The sequence below is a fragment of the Sceloporus occidentalis genome, unplaced genomic scaffold (assembly GCF_023333645.1).
Source record: "Sceloporus occidentalis isolate IW3139 unplaced genomic scaffold, rSceOcc1.0.p SCAF_15, whole genome shotgun sequence".
Lineage (NCBI taxonomy): Eukaryota > Metazoa > Chordata > Lepidosauria > Squamata > Phrynosomatidae > Sceloporus > Sceloporus occidentalis.
The window spans coordinates 17,216,108-17,233,461 of NW_028316995.1; the positions used below are offsets into that span (position 1 = coordinate 17,216,108).

The following is a 17,354-nucleotide window of genomic DNA, read 5'->3' on the forward strand; positions in this document are numbered from 1 at the left end:
CAGCTTGGTGCTAGGGACATTTTACAATTTATAATTTAAACATTATTATCTTCTGTCACCATAGCACAAATAACAAAAGTTCTTCACGCTGAAATACATTTAATATTACAAAATCATAAAGCATTGAGAAGATGAGCTGATACCATGGGGCTGTGTTAACAAATACATCTGGCAGGTGTCTCTCATCTGAAATTTGTTTATTCTTGTTAATTTGCTATGGTTTTACACAGATTAGTCCAATAAATGTATTTCCAATGGAGATTACAAATGGGTAACCGTTGTGATTTGCAGCCCGTGGCAACTAGAGCTCACCTTGTAGTCTTATTCTAGAACGCCTACATAGGAGTCCTAAATCTACCATTAATAAATTAATCAAAGTCACAATTTTTCCACAGTTGTTCTTTTCCTTAGCCTCAGTCTCCACCTACTGAGAATTTCTGTATGAAATACAGGACACAGATGCTTGGCTGCTGACCCCAAAGGCTGTGACGAGCATATAGCATCGCACGCACAGTAGACCCTATGGTGCCGCCTTTGAGAAGAGAGACAGCATCCAGTGGGAAAGCAAGCAAGTGGAATCTTGCTTGTTTACGTAAAAGAAGGTAAACGGTTTTCTTTGCTTAAAAAAATAATTAAAAAACAAAATTGTGTTTTTGCACCTTTAACATATCTATTAAAGTAAAGCTAGCTGGCTATGCCCAGTACTTTATTTTTTTTTCACAAATTAAAGTTTTGTCTGAATTATGATTCACATTTACAAACAGATGTGAAAATAAGAAAAACAGATTTCAGGACTCTGAAATGAACTAAACTGGTATTATTGCTCTCAAATAGAGAAAGCATGTATGGAAGGATATACAAGTTGCAAATGTTATGAATGTGTTAAAAAGTTTACTTACACACACAAAAAAACCTAGATAATAATTATCTTTAAATAATACAAAAAGAAGAGCACAACAATATATTATGAATGCATTACAACATTCGAGGAAGAGTTGCACTTTTTCTCAGAGGAACAACTATGCTTCTGTGCAGTACTAGAAGCAATGGCAGGCAGTTCTGAGTACCAGTAAAACTCCCAACCCCTTTAAACGATATAAATCCAAAACAGGAAAAAAATCAAATTAGTGCCTTTTTATACTATATGGGTTGTTTTAACTTGGTTACCTCTTATATGCCAGTTATCTTTCCTTCATTGTAAAAGTGACCACACAATTACATTCAGATCATCCATTGTACATTCCTATCACTGCAACATTTATTTATAAGAACATCATGTTTTCTTCATTAACCGTGCAATACTACATTGATTGCTTGAGGGGTTTTTTTTGTTTTTTTTTCGTTTGTGGAAACGTACCAAAAAAAAAAAAAAAAAAAATCGGCACAAAGAAGTTTCTTGGAAGTTAGGATTTGGAAGATCACTCAAGTTTATAGTGTTTTAAACACCATAGAGTTTAAACTTTTTAAATACTGATGATATATAGAAAAATGCAGGCCTTTCAGTGAAGTTTTTATGGTTCCATAACTCCTGACAGTCTCTGCAGAGATCATTCAATTTTGGACATTTCATATTTGGTCATCATGATTTCCTGAATGAAAGAACACACAGGGTTAAATAGGTAATACAAGAACTTAGATTACAGTTCTCAAAACCCTCCAATCTCACAGGAAAAAAACGCTCTCTAACTGCCCTGATTTACAATACTGTTTTACCACAACCTTTTTATAAAGGAAAAGGTCAAGGTGAAACATTAAAAAAGGAAAATAGCTTCTATGTTCAGGTTTCCCAAAATAAAGTTCTTGACATGAACAACTTTTTACCGCAGTACATTTCACCCAAAATAAAATTCATTAATATCGAAACGCAAAAACTCACCTCATCTGAGTCCATTAGTACTGGCATTGCGCTAAAAAGAAAAAAATAATTACATTAAGGTTTAAACATTTTTCACATTAAATGTAATGCCTCTGTGATAACTCCGGGAGCCCAAGCACTGTTTTTGCGAATGGGCAAGTGGGGAATACCAAATGGATTCTCAATAACTGGATGTAAAGACTCCAATTATAAATGTAAGTGAATAAATAGCAAATTATATATATATTAATTACATGTCAGCAAAGGAGGATGGGATATTTTCTTCTACCCACTTCAAATCTTCATCCTAAAAATGAAAAACAAAAAACAAGTTTCACATAGCGAAACTAATATGTCATACTGCAGTTGGACTGCCTGCTCAAACACCAGAAATCAGTAAAGCAAACTGTACTTGCTTCACTGAACCCTAAAATCTCTGAGTTCAGTTTCTTAATCTGAGCAAAAAGTAAAAGTGGATGAAAATAACTGGAAACACACACATTTTACAAATGCAATGCATGTGTTGCCTTTAAGGCACTGCGTTTGGTTATATAGTTTCTGAAGTCGGCAGTACACTCATAACTCCTGAGGTAGTTATGGCATGGTAACGTTCTTGCCGCCAACTGTCCTGGGAAATTGGCACCATTGCTAATGAGATATCAGATACTGAAACATCACGTAAAGTAGTCAGTCATGCCCTGTTTGCCCTTCATGAACACAATTTCAAACTCGAAATGTATTGTGATTTGTATGGTTTTTTTTTTTTGGTTTTTTTTTTTATTTACCTCATTGAAGAACTAAACAGTGTTATACTTACAGTGTTAGCAGCAGTAGGATTTGTCATCCCATTGGATTCTGGTTTTGTTCCTCTTAATTTCATACCTTCAGCTACAAAGAAGAAAAAATATAATTTTTTTAATCATCAGCTGAAAGATTTGGCAAGTAATCTTGATGTGATTTGAAATTTGTCACCTTACCCAAATGATCCGTTACTAGAAATTCCTCCACCTCATCATCAGAATCATCCATCAGAGGCGTGAAAGCGTATCTGAAAAGAAACACATAACACCAGGGATAAAAGTAATATGTAGATTACTAAACCAACTTGACTATACTGATATTAACAGTTAGTTTAATGTCACTAACTGCCCCACTAAGAAAGAGTACACTGTCTGTGAGTACATCAATACACTTTCTTTAAAAAATTACATCACTTACATGAGGTCGGAGCAGGAGTTGCCCTCTTCACTAGTAGCCCAAAAATTATTGCTACCAATTGGCTGCTTGACAACATATTTTGTTTCCGAATGTAAAAAGCCCTCTGGGTTCCATCCGAACCGAAAGGGCAGGAAACACGATTTGTTGCCCGAAAACAAATGGACCAAAAACAAAACTAAACATTTGCCTGAATCGTTTTTGGTCCATTTTCACAAGACTAGTTAGTATATCATGTGCATGGAGTGGTTTTCAGCAGATAGCTGGGGGGGGGGGGGCAACACATACAGAGCGATTCAGCAGATTTCCCCTATGTGTTTGCAAAAGGAACTCCCCAGAAATTTAGGGTATCTAAATCAGCTTTCATATGCATTAAAAATGCATATGATGGCTGGCATGTCCCTTTAACTTATGCAAAAAAACTCACACACAACCAACTACACAGTACCTGTAGTAATGGTAAATAATAATGTATAATGATAATGTCTTTTTTATTATTTACTAGTACTTGTTTGTACTCTTCAAAAGCTTTAGAATGGACTGTTTCCTAGATAGGAATCAATAGGGGATTAAAAGGTTACTCTGAAAGACTACAGAGTCCCCATGCTCTTCAGTACAGAAGCAGCAACACAACTGCATGCGGGAGGAACTAGCGATGTCAGCTACAGCCAATACTGAAAGCAGCAGGGAATATGCTCCGCTCTTTAAATAGTACACATGCCTAATAACACAACTCTGGTACACATCACAGCCAAAAGCAATCAACAGCATACTACCGCCACAGTACCTCTGATTGTTTGCCGAAGGTCTCCATAGGAACATGATAACTAACAAGATAACGGAAAACAGGAATCTCCAGAAAGCATCGTCTACCCAGAGTTCCATCCAGTCCTGTACAACACATTACAGTTAATGACAAGACACCTGGAAGGTCACAACATTTTGGAATAAACTTCTTTTTGAACAGTGTTTATGAGGTCATCATTAGAACCTCTGAAGTGCATTCTCAATAGCCCCCCCACTATTCTACTAATGATGGCCTCCTTTACACTTAAGAACCACAGAGTATGCAGGCCATTTACATATTACATTATTGTGTATGTTAATTCTCAGCCTTTGCATTAAACCATATTGTAGTGTATTATTGCGGTTTCAACAAAGTAAACAATACTCACAGATGGACAATCTGCTAGTTGAAATTTCTTTGTGGTCCATGCCATAAATATCACAGATGCTAAAATATCAAGGAGGGAGTGTGTAAAAAAACAAACAAAAACATAGAATAATATTCCTCAACCCTGTTGAAACAGAAAAAGATGAATAAAACAAGCAATCTTACCTACTACTGCAAAAATCAAGGTATTGGTAAAGTGCCTGTAAAGTGAGTATTTCACAGCATTCTTTCTCAGTCTTAGTGTCTTCATTGTCTCTGCCAGACTCACAAATATGTAGCGAAAAGCTAAGGAAAATTCCTTATTGAAGAATGTTATATTTTTAAGAAACAATGAGAAAAAAAATCAGGATCGGCACAAAGAGTGTATTTTTCAAAACTCTACTTTATGTACCAATGTTGGGGAATAACATTTTTGGGAGAAAGTGTCTTAATGCATGTATTTTAGTGGTTAAAAAAATGCTAGTTGCTAGTGTTGCTAGTGCCCTGTGTATCTCAGATAGCTTTATCGAATTAGTGTCCTGTTATGCTTGATGTAACTGAAAAGTACACATCTAGGGTCACTGCTTTAAAATCTGTTGACACAACCTGCAGAAATTACAATATAAAATAAAAACGTGGGACTTTAAACAGTAACTTAATCTGGGCAATGTTGACAACAAAAGGATATCCACCAGCACAAGCAAGAGTCCAGTAGAGCCAAAGGGATGCTGGCCAGTAAACCCATTTCTGACTCTTTTGTCTGCAAGATTAAAAAAAATATATATATATGTAAATGAAACCAGTGAATATTCAGAACATTTCTTAAGAGAGGTAAAGATAAATTGTTTTATAATATAATTGTTTTATAAATTTTTATTACAAGTAATTCTAGTTTTTGCATAATATAATGTTCCCAGCAGTGTAAAATAAATGTAATAATATATATATACTGTATGTTACAAATGTTCCATCATATCTAGCCCTATAAGAAATGTAAAAAAATCATTTCCCATCCCTACAACACACCCCAGTGTGGTCAAGAAATGAAAAGTAATTTTTGTGTGGAAAAACACACACAAAAAATAAGTGTTATCACAAAGTTTGGGAGATATTGGAGAAAAGATGGCTGCCCATCTTAAGTGTTAGAATAGTCCTGGTGAAATACCCTGCAATGTATGGTTTTATGGGGTAGTTTTGATCTCTATGACTACTATTGAAGTTAGAGTCCCACCAGGCTAAACTAGTAAAGAGTAGTAGTTTCAAAATGAAGGCAATTTAAAATATCTTTTTAGATTTTATTCATACAAAATATGATTTAAAAAATCATGGCTCCTCATCAGTCTGGTTGCAGCTTGCTGTCCAGGGGTTAAATGGGAGGAGGTTTAATTGCACCTCCCCCAACACATTAATAAGGTTTTGGTAGCAGTATAAACTGCTTTGTGTGCCCACTATGTAGGAGGTGAGAGTAGGATCTCACCCTATTGAGAGTGTGCCTTGACGTGGCGGGTGAGCTTAATTATGCTTTGGCCAATTCATATAACCAAAACCTCTCATTTATATTATGTTTATATATTTGTTGCCAACTTTATTAGGGTGAGAAGCGCAGACAGTATTTTGTTTTTTGTATACATTGTACAGCCAACACACTGTATTTGCAGCATGCTCACACTGTTTGGTAGGCCTTATATTATACATTTGTATTATTTGAGCCTGAGACTAGCTTAGCGCACCGACACTTTTTCTTTTCCCTGTTTGCACATATTTGAGGTTGTTGGCTCCTCATCAGTCTGGTTGCAGCTTGCTGTCCAGGGGTTAAATGGGAGGAGGTTTAATTGCACCTCCCCCAACACATTAATAAGGTTTTGGTAGCAGTATAAACTGCTTTGTGTGCCCACTATGTAGGAGGTGAGAGTAGGATCTCACCCTATTGAGAGTGTGCCTTGACGTGGCGGGTGAGCTTAATTATGCTTTGGCCAATTCATATAACCAAAACCTCTCATTTATATTATGTTTATATATTTGTTGCCAACTTTATTAGGGTGAGAAGCGCAGACAGTATTTTGTTTTTTGTATACATTGTACAGCCAACACACTGTATTTGCAGCATGCTCACACTGTTTGGTAGGCCTTATATTATACATTTGTATTATTTGAGCCTGAGACTAGCTTAGCGCACCGACACTTTTTCTTTTCCCTTTAAAAAAAAAAGTCCTACTTGTGCTAAAAAAATAAATAGAATTTGTGTCGACGCATTCATTGAGGGACGTTACAGTGGAACGGAGACATGAAAATTGCTCTGGTCTTGTAGTGTAAAATGCCCTGGTCTTTAAGGCGTTAAAGCTAAGTGACATTGAACATCAAAGCAAAGATATTTGTTTGAAAGAATAGTATTAAAGGATATTTACCCCCATGACTCTCATCACTCCTTCAACAGTGGCGAACACAAAGTACAGAACCCCCATGCCAACCACACGATGCATGAGTGCACCTAACCGAGGCCTGATCATCAAAACAGAAAAAAAAGGGTGTATAACGCTACAAACATAACAGAAAAAAAGTGTCATTCAGGAAGCTCAGCAGAAGGCCTTGTCCTCTTTTACTTTACTCCGACCAAAACCCATTGAAAAACATAGCACAGAAAATAAAACCCCACTTACTTTACTATTCCATATCCAAGACTGACAATAGTCACAAGCAGCCGAGCCAAGGTTCTTTTAACACCTGAAACCAATTCTGCAAAGATCAGTAGCCCGTGTGCTAAGGAGGAACACAAGAATGGGATATGTTTCATTACGGTGCACTGTGGAAGCAGACTATACAATAATTTAACAGGTGTATGTGTTAAAAGAAGCAATATATCTGTATTTGCCAAGCATGACAGTAGAGTAAAGCAAACATGGCTTCCCTAACGATGTTTTCGTTTGACTTACAAGATACTCCGGTATTATTGATATTTTGATATTCTGCATAGAAAACAGCTTTCTCCAACATCCCAAGGAAGATGACTGCAGCAATCCAAAACTGGATCCTTAACAGGTCCTTCCAATAGCAGGCCGACCAGATGAACCACAGAAGCCCAAACAATATGTACATTATACACATCACCATGTAAAACTGTAGAAGAGAAAGCACGGGAAATCATTAGATAGTTAATGGAGCCCATAGATACATTACCAAAAAAAAAAAAAAAAAAAGGTTCAAACTACAATAAAGGGATATTACAAAACTTTCACGAGCAATGTAGCTTGATTACTGTGAAAGGAGTATCATTTTGATGTTAGAACATATTATCGGGGTATGGTGTGCACATATATTTATTTAAATAAATACAGCAGCAGGTGCATCTTCATTTTTATCAGGCCACTTTTTGCAGTCATTATGTCATCATCTGCTCTGGTTATTCAATCAAATAGCTCTAGTAAAAGTGATATCAAGAGCCCACCGAGAATCAGCCAATAGGGCTTTAATTGTTAACATTCGTAGACGAGCACCGTATGTAGGCCTAAGTTAACACACGATATGCAATTATAAGATGTTTGTTTTGCTAATATACTGTCACATTTTGAGTATACTGGACTTTTCACAAGGCTAATGGACATATTTGAATTAAAAAAAGTTAATCTAAGACCGTTTTGATTACATCTAAAATGACCCTTTAGTACACGATGGAATCCAAGTGGACAACACTTACAATCATAAGCGGCCATTCTGAAGCAGATATAAAGCCATGTGGACCTTCCATGGAAGCAAACACTAAATATAAAAATTATAAATTAGATGCAAATACTATGTTTATGAGCAAAGCAAATCCAAGAACTATTTTAAATGTGCTGTAATATATAATTTGGGGGTTCAGGGTTCATTCCTTTATATATTTAATTGTGCTGACCTGGGGCAGCACCCCCACTAATATATATATATACACACATATATATATACATACATATATACACACACAAACCTCTCATTTATATTATGTTTATATATTTGTTGCCAACTTTATTAGGGTGAGAAGCGCAGACAGTATTTTGTTTTTTGTATACATTGTACAGCCAACACACTGTTTGGTAGGCCTCATATTATACATTTGTATTATTTGAGCCTGAGACTAGCTTAGCGCACCGACATTTTTTCTTTTCCCTGTTTGCACATATTTGAGGTTGTTGGCTCCTCATTAGTCTGGTTGCAGCTTGCTGTCCAGGGGTTAAATGGGAGGACGTTTAATTGCACCTCCCCCAACACATTAATTTGGTTTTGGTAGCAGTATAAACTGCTTTGTGTGCCCACTATGTAGGAGGTGAGAGTAGGATCTCACCCTATTGAGAGTGTGCCTTGACGTGGCGGGTGAGCTTAATTATGCTTTGGCCAATTCATATAACCAAAACCTCTCATTTATATTGTGTTTATATATTTGTTGCCAACTTTATTAGGGTGAGAAGCGCAGACAGTATTTTGTTTTTTGTATATATATATATATATACATACATATATATATATATACATACATATATATATATACACATATATACACACACACATATACACGTACAAACATTGGTCTACCTGTTAAATTCCATGCTACATCACTATCTGCTTTTACGGAGACTACAAAGATGTAAGGTCCATCTTGCCAGGTTTGAGTTACAACATCATAGTCCTGGAAATAAAATTGAAAGCATTAACTGTGTTTTATATAAAAAATTCAAACAAATTGTAACCGTATAGTTTGGAAAAAATTGACACGGCTTATAGTTGAAATTATATGTAACAACTCAAATCTTTGCTGTTTTTTTTTCCTACATTCAGTTTGAAGGTATCTTCTTGCATATTTTTTTATTTAAATACTTCCTGAATGCTTTATGAGCATAAAGTGGCTTTAGGAAAACTTGTTCTGCCAGGTTGCTCAAAAAAACCCACAACAACACAGTCATAAAGTCACAGACACACAGCAGAGAATCTCTATGTAAATGTCATTTCTGGTACAGATCAAATAGTCATAAGTCTTTACCTTTGGTCCTTTTTCTGTTTTTGAAGAGCTGGAGCTTGGAGTATTGTTCTATACCCAAAAAATATATACATTACATCTTACATAAATTCTACAAATTTCTACAACATGCACACTTAATCACAGGAAAATTATTCTCTAATCTACTAATACACCAGTAAAAAGTACATTTATCTGAAGCTAATTGACATGAGAGATACAATCCCTATTTAGCAGAAAACTAAGAAGTGCACAGTAGTACACTAGATTAAGCTGGCTCTAGACAGCATGTTCTTCTCAGACTCTTAGCCGTGTTTTTTTTTTTCTTTTTTTTTTTTAGTTGGCGTGTTGTATTTTCTGCATCCTCTTTAATAAGAGTGTCCTGTTGCATTGAGTAAAATAAATAATGGATTACTTTTATCTAATGGTGTTCTGGACCATCTCACGATGTGTAAGAATTAGCTGGGGTAGCAACCACCCGGAACCATGTGACATGTTCTGAGTGAATGAATGTGCAAAGACTGTTTTTGAGTTGGGAGCATATTTTCCCACTTTTGAAAGAAATCAACCAAGAAAGGTTGGCAAGGGAGAAGAGACTTGCTCCTTGAGCTGCTCTGATTTGAAGATCTTGGGAAGCATGGGCATAATCTGCAATTCCACATACAACTGAATAAATATTCAATAAATAAATAAAATAAATTATTAAAATACCTTCAGAGTAAGATCCGGTACCCTATAACTTCTCTAAAAGGCCAAGGAAAAAAATATATAAATAAAAAAGATTAGTACTTCATAAATCAGTATATATCTATATATATATCATACACACACACACACACACATACACACACAAATAATATAGAGCACACCCATTTTTTAATCAATTGCATACATTAGGCAAGCATAATACTAAACAGTTAACATTTCAGTTTATATACAAAAAATATAATAAAAAAAATTGAAATTTGAAAGAAAACATGTTTCATGAAGGTAAAACAATACTTGTCGCTATTATATATAGCAGTTTTATTTTTACTAACACACTGATGTTCTAACATTCATTCTTATAATACCAACATTCATAATAAAATACTTACGTTCAACATAGGAAGTGCTTGTGTTTCTTTGTTACACACAATGTTTTTATCTGTATTTTGTATGCACATGTCTGGATGGAGGATACTGAGACAAAAATCTTTAACTTTTTCTCCAGTTGCATGTTTTCTTGTTAAAATATCCTAAAAATGAAGAAAACAAGAAATGGAAAACTAATGTAAAGGACTAGTTATGTATGATTAACTTGTAAATTGATGTACTTGTGATGAAGGTATTTGATTTAAAAGTATGGGATGTCAAGATATACACTACTGTTCAAAAGTTTGGGGTCACTTAGAATTGTCCTTGTTTTTGAAAGAAAATCAAATGTTATCCAGTAAAATAACATGAAATACAGTGTCGACCTTGTTAATGTTGTAAATGACTATTGTACCTGGTTGATTTTTAATGGAATATTTTCAAAGGCGTACAAAGGCCCTTTATCAGCCACCATCGCTCCTCTGATGACACATTGTTTTCGCTAATCCAAGTTTAAAAGGCTAATTGATTTTTACAAAATCATTTTGCAATTATGTTACAGCTAGAAATGCCCTTGTTTTCCATTAAAAAAAGCTAAGTGACCCCAAATTTTTGAGCAGTAGTGTATATAGGGCAAAAGGCAACAAAGCAAGTATATTTGTTTTATTCTCCGAGAAAGTTTGCCGCATCTAATTAACTTCCACCAAAGCTGACCTGTTACTTAACAGTGGAGGGGATAGCTTAAAAGGGACAGATGAATGCCTTGAATAAGTAGAGGAATTTTTTTTAAAAAAAATAGTAGTTTCTGCAGCCAGTTACATCACGTGTCTGATGACATATACACATGCTTTGTGACATCAGCAAACTTTTGGTGTCACAGCACTACTTTTACATGCATTTATGGTCCGACATGAATTTTCCAAAAAAGAAACCTCACAAGGTATTTGTGAACACTCGCCTATGGAGAAAGTTAACTTTTCATGTAGCTATACTGACAAAGGTAGGAGTTCTACATTCATGCTCTGATGCCAAAACGAACCTGGCCCAACTAGACTCAGGACGACTGAGCCACAGACTTACTAGTATTATATGAGCCAGAGAAGTCAAAGGGTTAGACTCTGGACTTCAAATCATTGAGAAGGGAGACTTTGGTGGTTTGCTACATCTATGTTCCTGGCACAATGACTATAACCTTTCCAATAAAGCCACAGTTTGCCCTAAAGTTGCCAGGTGTGGCTATATAACTGAAATGATTTACTGCTCAAAGTACACTTCCCCAGTATTTATATATAAATATTGTTCAACTTAATTAGCAAAGACTACTTACGTCAAGATTAACAAACTGATTATAACAATGGTGATATTTCAGATACCATTCAACTGTAAATGTCACAGGTTCTGGACATTCAGGGGAACTAACTGTTGAAAAAAGAAAAAAAGAAAGCAGTTAATGCACCCTGCTGCCGTTTACTATAAAGAGAAAAAAAATAAAATCCCGAAAGAAGATCCCGGTTTTGCTGACTGCACCTCATACAACCAAAACCGAGAGGTCTCTGGATGAAGAGTCACTTTCCCGGGTCAATCTTTTTTTTTTTTTTTTTATGGAGCCCGAGGGGCGTGCTCCTGGGTGCCGCAACTGTGCACAAGGCAGCAGAAGCCAGACTACGATACCGAGTTCCCTCACGGAGAACTCGGACAAATTCCAACCCCCCCATGGGAGGGTCGGATCTTGAGTCTCACCCCGAAGAGCTGGGACTCCTTGCTGGCCTTCTTCAAGAGAGGAAGGGGCCGGAAAGGCCCCCAATCCTCCTCCAGCAAAGTCCAGACTTCACTGCCTCTAAAAAGAAAACAGTGTCCTAAAAACGTGGTTACAAAAACGTGTGCCAAAGAATCGTGGGGGCCAAGCCGTGAATTTCAAAAGCCGTGAATTCAAAAACGGGGAAATTAATAGGCACTCGTGTAAAAAACGATGTGAATTATATAAATTAAAGAAAAATAATTTAAGGACAGGCCATTGCTGGCCTGCCGGATTCAAAAATAAATCACCTTAACCCCAAGACCAGAAGGTACATGGGGAGAAGGTAGTGCTGGTAGGCCGCCAGTGAGAACGTGCGCTCACCGTGTGCAGTGGCATGCAATACAACACACGGTGACTCCAGCATTTCTGCCGGGGCAATTCCACCTCAGGCTCCATTGCTTTCCCGAACCCTAAGGCCAGAGGACCAATGTCACCCCCCCCCACCACAAGTGGAACTACACTTGATCTTAGCCAAAAGGCCGAGAAGCGAAAAGGCCTTTCCCGGGTCAATCTGCTCCGTCTCCAGGTAGCCTGACATGCACATAACCCTCAGACAAGCCAACTCCATTTTACACTGTACTTATTACCAATATTACAAGCTTAGGGAGACAGCATTATAATAGTTTTTTAATATTGTATCTACCCCTCTAGAATGAACATTCCTTGGGTAAATATATACTTTGTAACCTAGGAATTTATAACATAAAATATTTGGCTTAATCCAGGAAAACACATTGGAAATAGAAAAGTTGATAAAAATTTAACCTTACCGTTTTTAGAACGAAAAGAAGAAGAAAGAAAAAGTACTTACGTTTCAGTTTGATATTTGTAGAATTAAATAGTATTTTCCTGAAGAACACTGGCCCCGAGTCCTGAAATGCAAACATAAGCTTCATGAGTTAACACATGCAACAATGATGTAATGTTTGCAGAAAGAACATCCAATTCAATAACACTAAGAATGGTTTACCAATCTCTAGATCCTAACAGATGTGAAGGTCTTATCCCTTTATAGATCAGACAATATCACTGAACCACAGACAGCTCTAGAAAAGCGAACTTCCCTTCTAATATCCTCATCTAACATTCTAAAGAAGCCACCGCCATGTCCATCTAAGAGATCAAGAGTCCTCCTCCACATCACCCTCACTATGATCACCTCCTCCTTACCCAAACACCCAACAGACTGTAAGCTTGCCAAGGAGCCAGGGCCCTATTCTCTTTCTGTATCAGTACGAGTAAACACATTTTAAATTGTCTATTGTAATGTAAAACCGCCCAACACTGCTGTACAATTATCTATCTATTATCTTTGGCTGACGTTATTCGCATTTTCATTATAACTCCTAGCATGAAAAGAAAGTTAACCATAATTTATATAAGGCGACATTGCTAAATATGTATTTTGAAAACAAAATATATAATATATAAAATAATAAAAAAAATATTTTAAAAATTCTCCAGTTTGGATTTAATGATCGCCAGTGAACTAATTAATTACTGTTTTAGGTATCGAGGCATATAGTCGAGGACTATTTATTTATTGATTATATTATGTTAGAGTCATGTCAGCAATACAAAATATACACTAATGTCTAAAGGTTTGGGGTCACTTACGAATTTCCTTGTTTTTGAAAGAAAAGCTAACTTTGTCCATTAAGATAACATGAAATGGATAAGAAATACGGTTTCGACATTGTTAATGTTGTAAATGACTATTGTAGCTGGAAACTGCCAATTTTTAAAGAAATATCTTCATAGGTGTACAGAGGCCCTTAAAAAAAAAAAAGGGCTAATTGATAAAAAAACCAAAAACATACACATGTAAACATACACATGTAAACACACACAAAGACCTCTTCATCCCGGTTACAGATGCTGAAAAACTTCAGAAGACTTGCGTGCACCTAAATTTTAGGTTAACTATAGCTTTTCAGCATAACCATAACCTTCCTAAGATTCTAACATTAATAAATTCATAAAACTGTTACATTGTTCATATCATGCTGATGGACATCTATTTGTATGTAGTTCTTAGGCAACAAAAAAAGGAGAAAGAAACAAAATTGCCAAAACTAAACTGCTCTGTTTAATATTATATACCTTATTTTATTTAGAGTTTCCACCCAAAATGATACTTTCTTGCCTTTCTTAATTATCCAGTGGTTTTAAGTTCCACACATATGCGAGATATACTGCTAAAACAGTATAAACAATATTAGTTATTTGTAATCTAGTTCAATACATTTGTAAGTATTAATCTTTCTTTACAGTACACTATTAAAATCATTATCCGAGTTCCTGTTTCACCGCAGCTGATCTCAATTCATCATAGAATCTCTAATATGTGACTACCTGAACTGAAACCGGCGCCTTCAAAGTTTTTAGTAAAGACATACAGCCTGCCTTTCTTCTTTGTCAATCAGTGTACTTATTATGGGGATATTTAAAAGTATCACTTCATGGCAACCGAGATCACCAGCGGCCTGTGGCAAACTTAGCACTACCTGACCTATTTCCTATACTGACGTTATCTCCTTTCTCCTTATCCACCTTGACCATGTCTGCCTGAAATCAAATCGTGCAGATCCTGAAAAAAGGTATACACATGAATCCCGCTGATTCAACTAATTGGTAAGAAATATAGCCATGAAAAATGCGATAGGACTCGCCAAACATTGCTTTGACCTCAATATGTGGCCATCTAGTGTGACAGAATACCCAATACTTACGCCTCGGATAGGTACTTTTACGATCTCTTGCTTTGTTGCGTGTACAAGCTAGAGCTGTCTCATCCTTGGTGTACATGGTCAGGTGTAGCTGGAACTAGCCAGAAGGTAGTACTGTTTATACTAGTTAAGTGGCTAAACCGGTCATATATCTTTAAGGTGGATCTCTCACATTTCCTATAGTTAACCATTCTACACAACTAACTAACCCTATATACAGTGGGGCAAAAAAAGTATTTAGTCAGCCACCAATTGTGCAAGTTCTCCCACTTACAAAGATGAGAGAGGCCTGTAATCTTCACCATAGGTACACTTCAACTATGAGAGACAGAATGGGGTGAAAGAATACAGGAAATCACATTGTAGGATTTCTAATGAATTCATTGGTAAATTCCTCGGTAAAATAAGTATTTGGTCACCTACAAACAAGCAAGATATCTGGCTCTCACAGACCTGTAACATCTTCTTTAAGAGTCTCCTCTGTCCTCCACTCGTTACCTGTATTAATGGCACCTGTTTGAACTTGTTATCAGTATAAAAGACACCTGTCCACAACCTCAAACAGTCACACTCCAAACCCCACTATGGCCAAGACCAAAGAGCTGTCGAAGGACACCAGAAACAAAATTGTAGACCTGCACCAGGCTGGGAAGACTGAATCTGCAATAGGCAAGCATCTTGGTGTGAAGAAATCAACTGTGGGAGCAATTATTCGAAAATGGAAGACATACAGGACCACTGATAATCTCCCTCGATCTGGGGCTCCACGCAACAATTTGTATGTCCTGCCTACTAGGGCTGCAACTTTCGATTATTTTTTCGATTAATCGGAAAAAAAATATATATTTTGTTCATTTATTTAAAATAGTTGGATGTTAAAAGTAAACAGCAGAATAAAAACTTTGAGAAAATGTATTTCTTGTTTTTATTTCCCAACCTGGGCCCCCAGTTATGCACATCTGTGCCCAGGCTTGCCACACTACCTCCCAGATATGCCTTATATCCCCATATGCCTTATACCCCTTTATATGCCACTGTGCCCCCTGATATGCCACTGTGCCCTCCCCAAATATGTCTTATACCCCCAGATATACTCCTCTGCCCCCAGATATCCCTTATACCCCCTATATGCCATAGTGCCCTCTGATATGTCTTATACCCCAGATATGCCTTATACCCCATATGCCAGTGCCGTCTTCTATGCCTTGTACCCCAGATATGCCACTCTGCCCCCTAAAAATGCCTTATACCCCTATATGCAACTGTGCCCCCCTGATATCCCTTATAACCCCCTATATGTCACTCTGCCCCCCTGATATGCCTTATACGTCCTTTATGCCACTGTGCCCCTCTCCAGAATTACCCCCCGTGCTTCATACTCCTTGGTGTCTAGTAGGGGCAGCCAGTGAACACCTGCGCATTGTGCGTAGATAAACCTCTGCTGCTGGCCGGCACTTTCGCTGGAGCTTCTATGACTGAGCACTGGAAGGTGATGTGAAGCCAGTGCACCATCATAGAAGCCCCAGTGGAAGTGCCGGCAGTAGCGGAGGTTGTCTGCGCGCATCGCACAGACTCCCACCCGCTGCCAGAGAGGAGGATAGAGGTCCCCTGCAGCGCTGCGGGGGGTCCACCTCCCTGGCAGCCAGCAAATGTTGCGCAATGTGCGCAGACAACTTCCGCCGGGTCTTCTATGGTGGAGCACCGGAAGGTCATGTCACGCTGGCGCTCCATCATAGAAGCCCAGGCGGAAGTGAGGACAGTAGCTGAGGATATCTGCGTGCCGGCTCTCAGAGAGGATGATCCAGGTCTCCTGCAGCTCTGCAGGGGATCTGGATCTTAGTGTTGTTATAAGACAAAGGGTATTTTTCAGAGCAATTCGATAAAATTAATTCAACTAATCAATAATTTTCATTATCAATTTTATGGATTAGTTGTTGCAGCCTTACTGCCTACCCATTGTACAGCGCTACGGAATATGATGGTGCTATATAAAACAATACATAATAAGCGTATCTAAACGATAATACCAACGGTTTGTCTGGGACGGCAAATTACACCTTTACTGATCAGTTAGTCTGTTCAACTAGTTTGGCAACCTCAGAAGTTAGATTTCCAGATTAGGCCCTTGCTAAATGGGGGTTGGCTGGCCATTGTACAGCTATGCTGATAAATGTATACCATCCTATTTTGCAATGATAAAAACCTGATTTTGCGATATTGTTCCTATTTTACTAGAAGTCACTGACTTTGGAGATCGAATGTACTGTCCCTTTAAATGCTAAAAGTTCTAAACCCAAAAACAAAACAAACTTTATTGACAACGACAAACGCGCAGCCACGTGACACTGGGACCCACACTGCGTGTTTACCGTTGCCCCATTATATATATAGAGACATGACAGGCGCCTACTTACGCTAGACACCGACATGGACCAAGTGCCTTGTTCCGGTACCGCCCACACCACCGGCGAGAGGCTGGGGCCCAAACACACCACCAAATAGACGGCGGTAGCCAGGGGTAGACGGGTAATGCGAGAGACAGCCAT

General features: G+C 37.5%; 1 protein-coding gene across 1 annotated transcript; it reads right to left on the reverse strand.

Moving 5' to 3' along the window:
• Nucleotides 1-1,547: 1,547 nt before the first annotated feature.
• On the reverse strand, nucleotides 1,548-17,354 carry TMEM87B (transmembrane protein 87B). The gene is made up of 19 exons (XM_089481528.1): nucleotides 17,223-17,354; nucleotides 12,891-12,951; nucleotides 11,609-11,700; nucleotides 10,305-10,445; nucleotides 9,232-9,279; nucleotides 8,787-8,880; nucleotides 7,915-7,976; nucleotides 7,154-7,337; nucleotides 6,881-6,980; nucleotides 6,629-6,722; nucleotides 4,912-4,983; nucleotides 4,410-4,518; nucleotides 4,246-4,304; nucleotides 3,858-3,961; nucleotides 2,833-2,903; nucleotides 2,673-2,743; nucleotides 2,110-2,162; nucleotides 1,877-1,907; nucleotides 1,548-1,589 (listed from the first exon to the last, which is right to left on the reverse strand). The coding sequence occupies exons 1-19, from the start codon at nucleotides 17,352-17,354 to the stop codon at nucleotides 1,548-1,550; spliced, it is 1,620 nt and encodes a 539-aa protein (XP_089337654.1).